The 14,622-nt window shown below is 43.5% G+C and overlaps 1 protein-coding gene across 1 annotated transcript in view; it reads right to left on the bottom strand.

The window, feature by feature from the left end:
• Window positions 1–14,622, bottom strand: part of PALS1 (protein associated with LIN7 1, MAGUK p55 family member) — a 423,019-nt gene that overhangs the window by 65,970 nt on the left and 342,427 nt on the right. Inside the window, exons 11-12 of the mRNA XM_078659539.1 lie at window positions 11,954–12,121; window positions 9,923–10,125 (exon numbers count right to left, since the gene is read on the bottom strand). Coding sequence (XP_078515665.1) covers window positions 9,923–10,125; window positions 11,954–12,121 — 371 coding nt within the window. The remainder of the gene's footprint in view (window positions 1–9,922; window positions 10,126–11,953; window positions 12,122–14,622) is intronic.

Here is a 14,622-nt window from a genome sequence, read left to right as displayed (position 1 = left end):
GTCTCGCACCTTTATCTGTTCCCGTGAATTTCTCTGAAAGGCCACAATAATAAATAATCCACTCTCCCATGTCTGATGTTTCTTATCTCTGCTTAATGCCTGAATTTCACAACATGCATAGCAAGCCTGATTATGTATATTTATCATATCCAACCTATTCTATCACTTTCGCTGCCTAATGATTGTTTGAAAGATTTCAATAGATTATTTCTTTAGCCTAATGCCTACCATAATGTAGGCACAAGTACTATTACCACTAAAATTCAATTGCTTTGTTTGAAGTGAGGCGTTGAGGTTTCTTTTGAGATTGCTTCTCCGGGAAGATTTAAAAACAAAGAAGTTGATTGAAGTTTTCAAGAGGGCCAAAAGCCCGAGTTTAATTTAATCTTTTATCTTAGAGCGATGTCTGTGGTTCTTTTTTCAAACAGAGTTGTACAAGAATAAAAGCTAGCTTCACAGAGCATTTTTCTGTATATTTTAACTAATTTAGGGGAGTCTTGGCAAGCTTGTCGTGCAGTCATATGTAATGGGAATAGTCGTTTTTAAAAGTAGCCAGGAATGTAATCACTTTAGTTTTTCTCAGACACCACTCACCAGGCACCTGCTCTGTTTCTCCCATGTTCCTCAAAAGGCATACCATTGTCTGGAGCGGACAAGTAACTGGGTAGGTACTGGGAGCTCTTGAATGTTCTATATTGCAACGTTCAATTTACTTCCCTATGGTATGCACACAAAATGATAGACTGACTAGGCAGTGTATTGTGATTTCCAATTTTTTCATAGGTAAAAATATATGAATTTTCACATAAAACATTGTCCAGAATGGTGATAGTATCATTGTCTGATTCCCATCTGTTTCACAGAGTTACAAAAGATTACTGATTAAAAATGTAGAATCTCTTCATTCCCCTCCGCTCAACCTTAAACTGTGCATGGCAGACACATAGCTGAGTTTCTGTGCGGCAGGCAGTGTTTTGCGCCATAAGTACACCGCAGTCTTCAGTTCTTGCGGGCATTCGCTCTTCAGTGCCCTCTTCTTAGTGGTCTGTGGAATTTGAAGTTCTGGATTCAGGGAAAACCCTAAACACTACAGTTAGGGGCATAAGGAGAGTGGAGAGTAGTTTCCAATGGGCAACCTGCCCTTGGGGTCACTAGGCTCCCTATATGACCACTTCCTGTTGGAAGTGAGCATAACCCTGTCTCAGTTTTCTACATTCTGCCATCACCAAGATGGCAGAATTTTCCTAAAGGGAGGAACATCAGTAGTCCGCTCACCTTCGGTGTGACTGGCCAGGTAGTGCACCACTCCTCCCTGCATATCTAATTTCCCACCTGTTCTGGTGCCAAATGGGCCTTGGGGGAGGGAGTGGCCTCTCCCATTTCTGGGGGATGCCGGGTTGTATATCAAAAGTAGCAAAGGCTTTGAAACCTCCAGCCTTGAAATACTGATTGCTAGCCATCCTGTTTGGAGGAGGTTTAAACACCTCCTGCCAGAGCAGGCATTGTTCCCGATCTCTGAGAGCAGAGATCTCACCTCCTAGGGGGGTCAGAAGCACGATTGTGGGGGCAGGCTGGACAGTACCAGTCAGCCAGGACACTAGTCAATCAATCAGGGTTTTATAAAACGCGCTACTCACCAGTGAGGGTCTCAAGGCACTGTAGGTTCAGGGGGTACCTCTACGGTACCCTCTGGGTGCAGGTATTAGTAAGCCATCACTTGATTCAGTGTGGGTCCATCAATAAGAGATGTTTGATAGGAATCCTCCTTGGTTTCAGTGAATCCATCATGTAGCTGTGGCAATCGTATTCCCCAATGTCCAGTACATATCCTTAAGAAGGCTTCCCTGTTAACTAGCAATGTCTATGGATCAACTTAGAAATCACAGGGGCATACAAGCATGTACTATAATGCACCCTGCCTTAGGGCTACAAGGCCTGCTGTAGGGGTGACTTACACATATTGCATGCAGTGTCTGCAGGTAGTGCACACGGGAGGTGTACCATGTTGTGTTTTCACTTTTGTCTGCACCATGTCATGCAGCCTGTAATGGAAGTTTACATGATGAGTGTGGTGAGGCAACCCTTAGGGAGGCACAATACATGCTGCTGCTATTAGGGACCCTTTTTAGTCCCCAAAGCCTTGGTACCAGTGGTGCCATCAACTAGGGACTTACAGGGGTGCTATAGGTATTACCAATTGGGAAACACTTATACAGTTTTAGGGAACAAGACCTGGCACTGGGGACCAATGGTAGCAGGAACCCAGTGCACTTCTGTCCAAATTGCATCAAATACCAGGCAAAAGTGGGGGTGACCATGTCGAAAGAGGCACATTCCAACAGTCTTCGACCAGTATTGAGTGTTATCAAATGCTACCCTATTTTAAACACTGAGTAATTTTAGAGAATATTGGATGTATTGAACTAGGTTTGAAAACAACTTAAAGAAAGGAAATGTTACTTGCACCTAAGTACATGCTATCCAGCCACTGGGTACAGAGACAAATACATTGCATCCACATTGCAACAGTTTACCTGGTGCTTTCTATTACTACAAGCAAGTCTCAGAGGAGAGAAGAGTTTCCAGATGCACCAAAAACAGACACCCACATGAGACTGAATTGAGGCCTGTCCCACTATCTGAGCATACTGGAGTCTGAGTAGAGCGTCACACCTAGGGTCTAGCAACATAATTCTAAATTACGTGGATATTTTAATATGCATCCTCCTGGTCCACATGACAAGCAATAACCTGGTCTGCAGGTCGATAGAAGGAATTAGGATACAGGAACCTTTTTGTTTCAAGACAGGTACAACCAATATGAGTGTCGGAGTTCAATATATACGCCCTTCACTTAAATCAATACACAACAAGAGAACAAGGTCACTGAAAACCACGCAGAGGACGTTTTGGTGCAAAGTTAACAGAGGATAAAAAAAATACATTGAGGCCATTAGGAGAAACAAACGCTGGTGAAACAAGTTCAAGTTCAGGAATTTGTATAGCGCACTACTCACCCATAGGGTCTCAAGGCGCTTGCGGGAGGGGGTGCATTATTTATCGAATAGCCAGGTTTTAAGTTCCTTTCTGAAGGAAATGTGGTTCTGTGTGAGGCGGAGGTGAGTGGGGAGAGAGTTCCAGGTCTTGGCCGCCAGGTAGGAGAAGGATCTTCCTCCCATGGTGGATCTGTGGATGCGCGGAACTGCGGCAAGCGCTCGGTTGGAGGATCTTAGTTGGCGGGTGGGTGTGTAGAAGGACAGTCGTGTGTTGAGGCATTCGGGTCCTAGTTTGTAGAGGGCCTTGTGAGCGTGGGTGAAGAGACGGAACGTTATTCTCTTGTTGACGGGAAGCCAGTGGAGGTCTTTCAGGGGGCCGGTAATGTGAGCTTTGCGAGGGATGTCCAATATGAGTCTGGCAGATGCATTTTGGATGCGTTGGGAGTTTTTTCTGTAGTTTTGCTGTGGTTCCAGCGTAGAGGGTGTTTCCATAGTCCAGTCGGCTAGTGACCAGTGCGTGGGTGACCGTCTTTCTTGTTTCGGTGGGGATCCAACGGAAGATTTTTTTGAGCATACGGAGTACGTTGAAGCAAGAGGATGAGACGGCGTTAACTTGTCTGGTCATCGAGAGGGAGGAGTCTAGGATGAAGCCCAGGTTGCGTGCGTGGTCTGTGGGTATGGGTGCTGTGCCCAGGGCCGATGGCCACCATGAGTCGTCCCAGGCAGAGGGGGAAGAACCCAGGATGAGAACTTCCGTTTTGTCTGAGTTAAGTTTTAGGCGGCTGTTTTTCATCCATTCGGCTACTTCTTTCATGCCTTCATGAAGATTGGTTTTGGCGGTGTTAGGGTCTTTGGTGAGGGAAAGGATCAGCTGGGTGTCGTCAGCGTAGGAGATGATGTTGAGGTTGTGTTGTCACGCGATGGATGCAAGGGTACTCATGTAAACGTTGAAGAGGGTGGGACTGAGTGATGATCCTTGTGGGACTCCGCAGATGACTTCGGTGGCCTCTGATTTGAATGGGGGGAGTCGGACTCTCTGGGTTCTTCCGGCGAGGAACGAGATGGTCCAGGGCTTTTCCTTGTATTCCGACGTTGCTGAGGCGTTGTATGAGGGTGCTATGACAGACTGTGTCGAAGGCGGCGGAGAGGTCGAGTAGGATGAGGGCAACTGTTTCTCCGTTGTCCAGTAGCGTTCGGATGTCATCTGTCGCTGCAATGAGGGCGGTTTCGGTGCTGTGTTTGGCTCGAAAGCCGGACTGTGAAGAGTCGAGGGAGCTGTTGGATTCAAGGAAGGCGGCGAGCTGGCTGTTGACGGCTTTCTCAATGACTTTGGCAGGGAATGGGAGGAGGGAAACGGGGCGGTAGTTCTTAAGTTCAGAGGGGTCAGGTGTGGGTTTCTTCAGGAGGGCACTGAGTTAGGCGTGTTTCCAGCTTTCTGGGAAGGTAGGGGAGTTGAAGGAGCAGTTGATGACATCACGGAGATGGGGTGCGATGATGGAGTCTGCTTTGTTGAAGATGTGGTGGGGACAGGGGTCGCTTGGCGAACCTGAATGGATGGAGTTCATTAGTCGGATGGTGTCTTCAGTGGTGATTGGGTTCCAGGTGCTAAGGTTGTTAAAGAGCGATTCGGGTTTGGAAGTGGGTGGAGTGGGCTGATCTTTCGAAATGTTCTTAAAGCTATTATGTATGTCGGAGATTTTGTTGTAGAAGAAAGAGGATAACGAGTCGCAGAGGTCTTGGGAGGGAGTAATGTCGTTTGAGGCTGCGGTGGGGTTGGTAAATTCTTTGACGATGTTGAATAGTTCCTTGCTGTTGTGGGCGTTGTTGTCGAGTCGATCCTTGAATGCTGATTTCTTGGTGGATCGGATCAATTGGTGGTGTTTGCGGGTGGCTGCCTTGAAGGTGGTCATGTTGTCAGCGGTTGGGTTTTTTCTCCATGTTTTTTCGAGAGTACGGCATAATTTCTTGGAATTCTTAAGGTCATCGTTGAACCAGGGGGCCTTTTTGCTACCTTGTTTGATCTGGCGGTTTTTTAGGGGTGCTAATTCGTCAACGCTGTGAGTGATCCATTGTTTGAGTTTGGTGGCAGCATCGTTTGGGTCCGATGACAGGGCTGGAGGGTATTGGTTGAGCGATGTGAGGAGTTGGTCGGTGGTGATTTTGTTCCAGTTTCTTCAAGGAATAGGTTGTGGGGGGTTGTGAGTCGTGGTAGTTTTGTAGCTGAAGTGGACACAGCTGTGGTCCGTCCAATGGAGAGCTGTGGTATGATTGAAGGAGATGAGTTTGCTGGAGGCGAAGATAGGGTCGAGCGTGTGTCCGGCTAAGTGGGTGGGGGTGTCAACAAGTGGTTGGAGTCCAAGATTGGCCAGGTTGTCCAGAAGTGTGGTGGTGTTGCAGTCGTTTTTCTTTTCTAGGTGGAAGTTGAAATCTCCCAGTAGAATGTAGTTCTCGGAGGGGAGGGCATGTGGGCTGATGAAGTCAGTCATGTCTTCGCTGAATTGTTTACGGGTTCCTGGTGGTCTGTAGATGAGGGTGCCTCTAAGTGTGGTCCTGGGGTCGGTGTGGATCTGGAAGTGGAGGTGTTCAGCGGTTGCAAGGTAATCGTCGAAGCTGGTCGTGATTCTGATGGTGTTCTTATGGACGATGGCGATGCTGCCTCCTGTTTGGTTGGTACGGTCTTTTCGGATGATCTTGTAAGCGTCCGGGATGGCTAAGGCGATGTCGGGTGCTGATGATGCGTTCATCCAGGTTTCTGTAAGGAAGGCGATGTCCGGTGACTCAGTGTCGAGTAGGTCCCAGAGTTCTGTTGCGTGTTTGTGGATCGAGCGGGTGTTTAGCAGGATGCATTTCAGGTGGTTAGAGTCGGAGCTGTGTTTGGAGGTCGTGGATTTGGTGTGGGTCTTGATGCAGGCGAACTTGCAGGAGTGGCAGGCGAAGGGACCGTGGGTATTTCCTGGGGCAGCCTCGTAGCATTGTGGAGTGCGTCCAGGGTTAATGGCTAAGAGGGTGGCGGCGTCATACGTTATGCGGGAGGAGTGAGGTTTGCGGGGGGTAAGCGGTCTGGCACTGGGCGCGGTCCAGGCGCGGACGGGCGTAGACGGGCTTACCTTTGGTGCGCCTTTGGTGTGCCTCAAGCACACAACTCACTGCTATACTTGATAATCTGCTGATGAGAAGTTTCCTTTTCACAGGGAACTCCAAAAAACTAGATGTGAAAGTTTGCTTGATAGGGACTTTCAGTTAAAAGGAGATAAGTGTCTATGGTGATGCCTTGTGCTATGATTTTATATGGGATGGTTATGTCACAGAAGTAGGAGACAGTACATTATAGATACTGGGGAGCACAGAGATAGAGAAGAAAACAGAAATTCGGTCTTGGTGGAGAGAGTTTATGCAGATCATTTTCATTCAGTTCTACATATTATCAAGGCTGCTGCTCAACGGTAAGACAATACCCACATCTGGCGCTCTATTACAGAGTATAGTGATTGCTCAAGTGATCAATAGATGGACATCTGCAGCTCTGCTACCGGACTTGAATAGAAACTAGTACATACCTATGGGGTGGACAAGGAGGAAAGTATTCAATGGACTACACTCAATAGAACCACAGATAATACATGTTTATGTGTCATTGCATCCACTAAAGAGTCACAAGATACCCATGAGATCCAGACTGCCAATGACACAGCATGGTCGCTAAAGGACCACCAAAACACTTATTTGCATAGGAGCTTTGTATCATGGATACACTATACAAAACTTAAACAGGTTACAAACCATCTAGCCATAACCAACAGCCGTTCCTGGCTGATCTGCAGTCACCTAAAGATTGAGTAGATATACTGAAGCAAAATGCCTCATGCATAATAAAGGGCATTCAACTACTTTCTACTACATTCATTGTCTTCTAAAAGAATATTTGAGGCAACACTGTCTAGGTTGATGAATGTCTTAGATCCACTTGAAATGAACTTTGTTTCCATATTCACTGCAATCATCTGCTCAAGTGAACTGCCTTGTGAACACTGCTTAGTGAGTATATAACCTAAACCTGAGTAATCTGTGGCACCCATTTTTAATAGGGATATGGAAGCATGTATCCTTAAAATATAGTGAACAATTTAGATCCCTTCCTGTAGAAAGGTACAACTGCTGCAAGGGAAACCACTAAAAGAGTGTTCAGGATTTAAATAAGGGTCTTATGTATGCCCTTAAACGTTTCTGAACCAGAATATACCATGAACAGTTCTGGCTTCTCTCCGATGCCGGAATGTAATCCAGTGTGGGATGTTTAGAAGCAGGCGTAAAGGTGACAATCCTATTCCAATGGTACTTACATCTTATAAGCATTTGGCAAGTCAAGGCCACCCCAAGGGGTCAACCCTGGAAGAGTGACAGGTGGTTATTATGGGAAGACGTGTTTGACTAGCTTCTTGGAGTTGTGTTTTGAAGGATTGCCAGAGTAGGATTCCTAAAGTAATACATCAGGTTTAGGAAGAAGATGTTAATTTCACCTCTATACAATAGCTGCCCTAAAAGTAAGAATGTTGAAATCAGCAATAGGGCCAAACTAGTGGAAAAAAACAAGAGTCACCCAAGAACCATGTCCACTTAGGAAATAGTGAAGCTGGAGACTTCGGTGAGAAATCATGACAACACTAATAATAGTTGATATGTTTAATGAAGTTATATTGCAAATAAAAATGCATTCAAAGGGAAAACGTTTTAAACAACAAATATTTTTTAGAATAAGGGGAATGTCAGTTGGGCAGAACCAACTACTCAACTACAATGCCCTAAAAAAACAGCAATTTGGCAATACAGCCTTAGGCAAGAGCGAGAGTTTATGAAGGGCTGCTTGCCAAAACATTACACGGTAGTTGTATTTTCTTTCTCTAGCTTTAGTTTACTGTGTCTGAGTAGTATTGAATAATAACTAAAGACAAAAGCTCTAACTGCAATAAAAGATTAAACCAGTCAGCAGATGGTAGGTAAAACACATGGACTGGAAAACATTAGCATGTGGCGTCTGCGAAGGTACTTACTTATTTCACTTGAACACTGCATATGTTTTCTAGATGGACACTACCTATATGCATACAGGTATTTAGTCAAAGGTTAATACTAGTAAATAATCAGAGGACATACCTCCCTTTGAAAATGCTCAAATGTGCCGATATATAGTGCAAACTTGGTTAGGGCAACAGTAGCCTTCACAGAACATAAATTAAGTGAGAAACAACACATAAAAGGCAAGATATAAACAAACTCCCCAAACAAAACTAATTACAGGCAAAGATTATTGTCCAGGCAGAAGGAACTCATTCATGAGTTGCTGTTCTTTTTTTTCTTTATAAATTTTGTTCTTTTAAAGGTATTGACCATGTTCATATACAATTACATATCTCATATACGACAGCTGATACAATGAACATTCCAATCGTAGCCTCAGCAATTTAGACATATATTCTCCTCCCAAAAACCTTTCTCAATCTGACAAAGTTTTTGTTTTGTGGGAACCAAACTGTAACTAAGCCAACGCCCTAACTCCCCCCCCCCCCACATGCCCCCAACCCCACCCACCTTTGCTCCCCCCACCCCGGACGGGTCCATGCAACTTGAGGTCCATTTATCTTAAAAACCGTCTTCAGTCTCCACATGTCTCCCCTCCTGACTGTGGGTCCCCTCCCTAGTGGAGTGTGTCTCATCTGGTGATACCTGTGTGGAATGTGGGGCCTGTGCCGCCATCTCCTGTACCATCACCCCCCACGCCAGTAGTACCTCTGGCAGTTTGTCATCTCTTCTAGTGCTGCGCATATGCCCCTCCTCATCCAGTGCCCACTCTCTCAGGTCTGTATGCCAAGTTGCCAACAGCGGCCCCTGCTGAGCCAGTCATTCATGAGTTAATTAAACCTCCCAAAAAACACACTGTATGAACTTTGATAAAATAAACGTCTATAGAGCCAAAAGCTAAATCCACACAACCGACTTTTGAATTAGGCATATGCAACCATATTCTTCCAGGGGTATGAGAGTATGATGCTCCATGAGGTTGCTGTATCAATAGTTTGGTTCTATTGGGCACAGAGAGTGCACAAGGAATGCGCTTCAACCTTGTGTCATGTCATGATAAGATTTAACATCCTATATTCTAGTGAGTAGATATGTAGCACCATATAAAACGCATGCCATTTGCAGGGCCAAGCCTGGTGGTGTGCACGGACATGGTGCAGCAGTGTCTCTGCATGGAGGAAAGGTGGGAAAGATGTTGTCCAACAAGCACCCTGCCAAGCTCAACTAACCCTTCACACCTGGGAGGGGAGAAGGTATTCACTTTTTCTGTTTGAAATAGTAACTTTCTTATTATATAGTGCTTTATACAACACCTGTGCCAATTCAAAGTACTTTAAGTAACAGACATTATTGTTACCAGACCTTCGGGAGGAGGGATAGCGGAGTCGTGCATGGCTGGATTCTAATTCATGACCTGTTAAGCACAACTTTGCTGCAACAGTGAACAACATTGACGAGATAAGCAGTTACCACCTAACACAGTTGTAAAAGGACACAACAGCGGTGCTTGCACCAATAACAGACTGCAAGAGCTTCAGAAGTCAATGCTACCACATCATAATATAGATGATAATCACAAACTGTTACTTTCAGAATCATAATTCAGTGTTACAAACAAGCTTCAGTATGTGTTTTTCTAGACTTACCTTTAACACAGGAAAACAGCCATCCACTAAAACACAATCACACCGGAGTCAGCTCACGGTTGGAGAGTTATATAGTGAGTTATGTAACAGACACTGTAACACGAGACTTTGCAAAGACCATTTTCTAGACAGTTGAAAGCATGACGCGGACTTAAATAATGCATTTGTAATACACTTTGCTGGTAAGGATTGCTGTTGCTTTACCTGTGTGTGAAGGTTTAAAATGCAAATCTTGCTGGAATTTATGATCTGCCGCACAGAATCGATGCTGGTTCCGTAGAGGTTCTTTTCGAACTCGCCATACTCGATAAACTTGCCTGCTGCTATGTCGGCCTCGAAAGTTTGCCGTGACAGAAAGTGATAATCTCTGCCAGCTACTTCATTGTCACGACGATTCCGAGATGTATCTAAAAAGATGGGATAAAAAGAAAAAAGTGTTGATCCTGGCAGTCTTTGCAGATATGTACCAAAGATGCAAGAGAAAAGGAAGAAAAGTGCTAAATGTGCTCTTATTCATGTTGCACCTTATTTACCTAAGCGCCAGCTTACAACAGCAAACAATTTGAAGATAAATAAATCAGTTTTGGTTAACACTCTTGACACCCCACCAGGAACTACTTATTCTGGAATGGACACACAGCCAACAAAAAAACAATCAACTGATTATCTGGTGCAATCTTTATGAGGGAAATCCATGTGATGTTCACCCATATTTCCATTCTTAGAAATGCAAAATTCTGCGACATGATACACTTTTTTATAATTCTTAGTTTCATGAAGTCCATGACAAAATGTATGTCCAATCTTTGTTTAGCGGACTGAAAAAAAAAAAAACTGTTCTAACTTCCCACTTTCAAACAAATCTTAGCAGCTCCCACTTGGAGTATGATTCACACAGTCAGTAATGTGCAATGAATCCGTGCAAAATAACTATTATAAGAAAAAACATTATTTATTTTAATTCCAAATGTTTAAAATCTTCTGAAGGGACTTCGAAAAGGATTAGCTAAGTAAGAAAAACAAGCAATTGATGTCCGATTCAATTATTTAGGATTTATTTTTTGGGGAAATTGGAGAGTCAAAGAAATCACTTCCACCTCCAGGTGCCTGACACCATATACGTTTACTTTTATGTATGTGGTAATATTTATGTAGCCTGAACCTAGTTGGTGAGCAATGGAACACTGAACACTTGTTGGGAGCCCCAAAGTAGGTTTTGAGATTGTTGATTATTCAATTACAGATTTTTATTGTGTAGGGGTAGTGGTATTATTGAATTGAATTTTCTCAGTTATGCACTAATTGCCAGATTGCCAGTACTTAGCAACGCACCTATACAATGAGCTAGCAGGCATGAATATATGTATTAACTATATTTTGTTTGCGAAAATATTGTACGTCCAACGTCGTAAGAGCTCTTTGATTCCAGAAAAAGTGGAACCTGATAATGATTCTCAGCAATTTTCAGCAAAAAGATGTTTGCCCCATCATGTCTTAAATGACTGATTGTTGTATCAAAAACAATTCAAATGCGAAAACATGCTTAGCTTTCTTTTATGACCCCATGAAATCAGAGTTGCTGCAATATGATGAACACAAACAATGCTTGCGAGGGTCAGGAAGTGAACATTTAAGTGTTCTTACCCATTGAAAGCAGACAGACATAGCACCTATGAGAACTTCTCTAAGGGGACATGAAGGCAGAATGTAACAAACTGAATATCTCTGCATCTTCCATGAATACATATGTACATCATACAAATGATCTTGTTGTACCATAGATAATACTGAATTTCCAAGTGTTGTTCTATGAAAATGTTCATGAAAATTTCCATGTCTAGAATGCCCGTTTCATGCCTGGGTCAATTATGCAGGCAGGATTTGTAGTACTGCGCGTAATCATAAAACATGTCCTGAAATGAAGTGAGAAAGGTCAATATCAAATGTATGTCTGCACACCAATGACATATGTATGGAATAAATGTTTTTCATCACATTTATGCCACGCATGTGACATAATCCCGGACACATAGTGCTCCTTTTTAGAGACCCTACTGGGTTGCAGTTCTTCACCTTTGTTTGGCACCTACTGACACAAATTGTTTATCTTAAATGTACATATTTTGCTCTTCATTTGAGAAGGCAGAGGTGTTCGCCAATGCACCCTCTGGTACACAACGGACCAATAAAGTGTGCAAGTGTAATCAGGTGATACATGAAAATGAAAGTACTTACGGGGAACTGCTTGTGCGAATCGATCAGCTTCATTGTTCATTAGTCTTTGTCGCAACTCACTCTGGCCGCAATTCTGTGGTCCAATCAAAATAATTGGCCTTTTCCGATTTGCTGGCTGATGGTAAAGTGACATTTCCTCATAGGTCAAAATTTCCTCATTGTCGTAATCTAAAGAAAAAAATCATAAACTATTTAAAACTGCATGTAAGAATGCATGTGGTATTCTATAGTACAAATCTAGCCAAAAGGCAAGGGAGCACTGTACAGAGTCTCAGAGATGGGTATAAATGCAACGAGTGAAGGTAAAGACAGCTGGTTTGTTGGCTGTTTATGATGTACTGTGATGTAATGTTCTTAAAAGAGGTATGTATTAAACTCTCTCCTAAACTATGGCAGCACTGGTATGGTTCTAATGCATTCAAGGTTATTGTTCTTGATCCTGGGTGCATGGATGGAAAAGCCCTGCGGCATTTTCTTTTTTTTCCTTTTTGACACTTCTTAGTCTGCGTCTGATACTGTTCTCCCTGTGACCCATCAGAGATGGCAAGCTTGCCAGCAAGACAAGCGGGTGCTGGTTGTGATGGCTTTGTTAATGATGCAGCTGGTTTTAAAGAGGGTTCGGGCCACCAAGAGGAGACAATAGACCTTCATCAGGATGGGGGTGATATAATCATATTTCTTAAGGCCCTACATGAGACATGCTGTGTGGTGAACGATGCCCTTAAAGGGTACTAGTGTGGAGTGTGGAAGGACATTCAGAAGGACGTTACCACCTTCCATATGTACGAGTATACAAGGCCTTGAACAGCAGTTCTAAAGTTTTTTTTCTGGAAGAAATGGTTGCACTTTCTTTAGAAGTGAGAGCTGATACCAGGCCGCCTTTAATTTAATTGTTTTAGCAGTGTTTTACTTCAGGGTGCCTGTGGTGTCTAAAGTGAATGCAAGAGACGGATGATGTTGGACAATAATCCTCCCTCATGGACACAAATTTCAAATACTACCATTTCGTACCTAGACAACACCGTAGTTAGCACAGCATGGCTGAAACATATACTACTTTATAAAATAGAATGTCGATCGGAGAGCGACCACCATCCACAGGTGATTAAATTGGAGACTATTGTGCCTTGCCATGAATCAGCCAACATCTTACAGGAGGGCCTGCTCATGGATAATGTGAAAAGACTAAAATGGGGTTACCCGTCCATAATACAAATGTCGAACCACAGCGTCTCTTTTTTAAACTCAAAAATGGGAAGTGAAGCTAGCAACATCAAGATGTGGGAAAACTTTGTAGCATATATTTAACAGCAAAATCCAAGCAAACCAGCCCACAAGACGTTTTCCTTTCAAAGGTCAAAACCTCAAACTGATCACAAAAGAAATAAAAATGCTAAGGAAGATACTAAACAAGGAGATTAGGACTCTGTGCAAACGACCAAAAGACAAAGAGGTCATAAGTAGGATTAAGTAGACTTGGAAGATACTCAGAAAGGAAATTGTTTGTCTGTCAATGTTAAATGACAAAAGAATGGTACCTTCTGTGCAATCCTTATACATAAGCTTAAAAACAAGTCCTTAATAGTGTACTAGAAAAATATTAAACCAGGTTGAAAATGTAAACAGAGAGGCCAACAACGCTAACATCTAGGAAAAAGTACAAACCCAATCTCTACAAGCTCACTTTGGGATAATTGAAGAACAAAATGGTGCTACTGAGCCAAACAACTCCAGACCAACAATACTCGGCAAGGTAAGAAAGGGAACAATGACCTCTATGCACAATGCTTGTGCTGATAATTCAGGTGAAACCTAACTAAGATACCCTAGGGAGCAGCAGGAAAAATTCATCAATAATTCACGTAGAAAATGCTCCCATAGCCCAAATGGGCTCTAACAGTCATTTTTTAATGCAAACACAGGGTCTTGGACTTAAACACTTCAATCATTGCTCCATCACATGTAGTACATCAAGACAATCCCGGAGTCCTGGTAGGGATCAATTATCAACCCTATATATAAATCACAGCGAGCAAATATCGCCTCATTGCTTAAATCAATGAGGCAAAATATTTTGCCAGCCTCTTATTAAATGATCTCAAAAACAAAAAAAAATGTTAAAAAAACAATTAATGGACAGAATGCAGAACAATGTCATAAATTCACTCCAGTACAGAGATCTGGGCCTAAATCCATCGTTTTTTTGCTCACCATGCCATTCCAGTTTGTACCCAGCCATAGGCAAATCAGTCTTGACCCTGCGCCCAATGGTACAGGCCAGCCCAAACGGCCAGGCCAGGTCCTCCCTGGTCTGGAAACAAGCATCCTAGGACCAGTTTCGGGGTTTAACCCCATGTCAGCCAGGATAGCTTGACTCCAGTGGCATGGCGAGCACGGGACCCACGTCTGGGCATACCCGTACCACTCGGGGTGACAAATGCATAAAAAGGCGTATGGAGGAGAGAAAATCCCCCGTAACCAATCAGGCTTCAAGCAAAAAACTGGAACCACACTAAACTTGACTGTAGTTACACTGGTAGTGGAAACGTCAATCTAACTTTGCTCCTTTTTACATAACTGCTTTGTTGATTTCAAGCTGCCTTTGATCGGATTCCCAGTGTCAAACTGTGGTCCAAGCTGCAAATCTGGGGCCTCCCCCTAACCCTCCT

Source organism: Lissotriton helveticus, chromosome 9 (assembly GCF_964261635.1).
Source record: "Lissotriton helveticus chromosome 9, aLisHel1.1, whole genome shotgun sequence".
Classification (NCBI taxonomy): Eukaryota; Metazoa; Chordata; class Amphibia; order Caudata; family Salamandridae; genus Lissotriton; species Lissotriton helveticus.
This window is presented reverse-complemented; position numbering and strand designations above follow the sequence as displayed.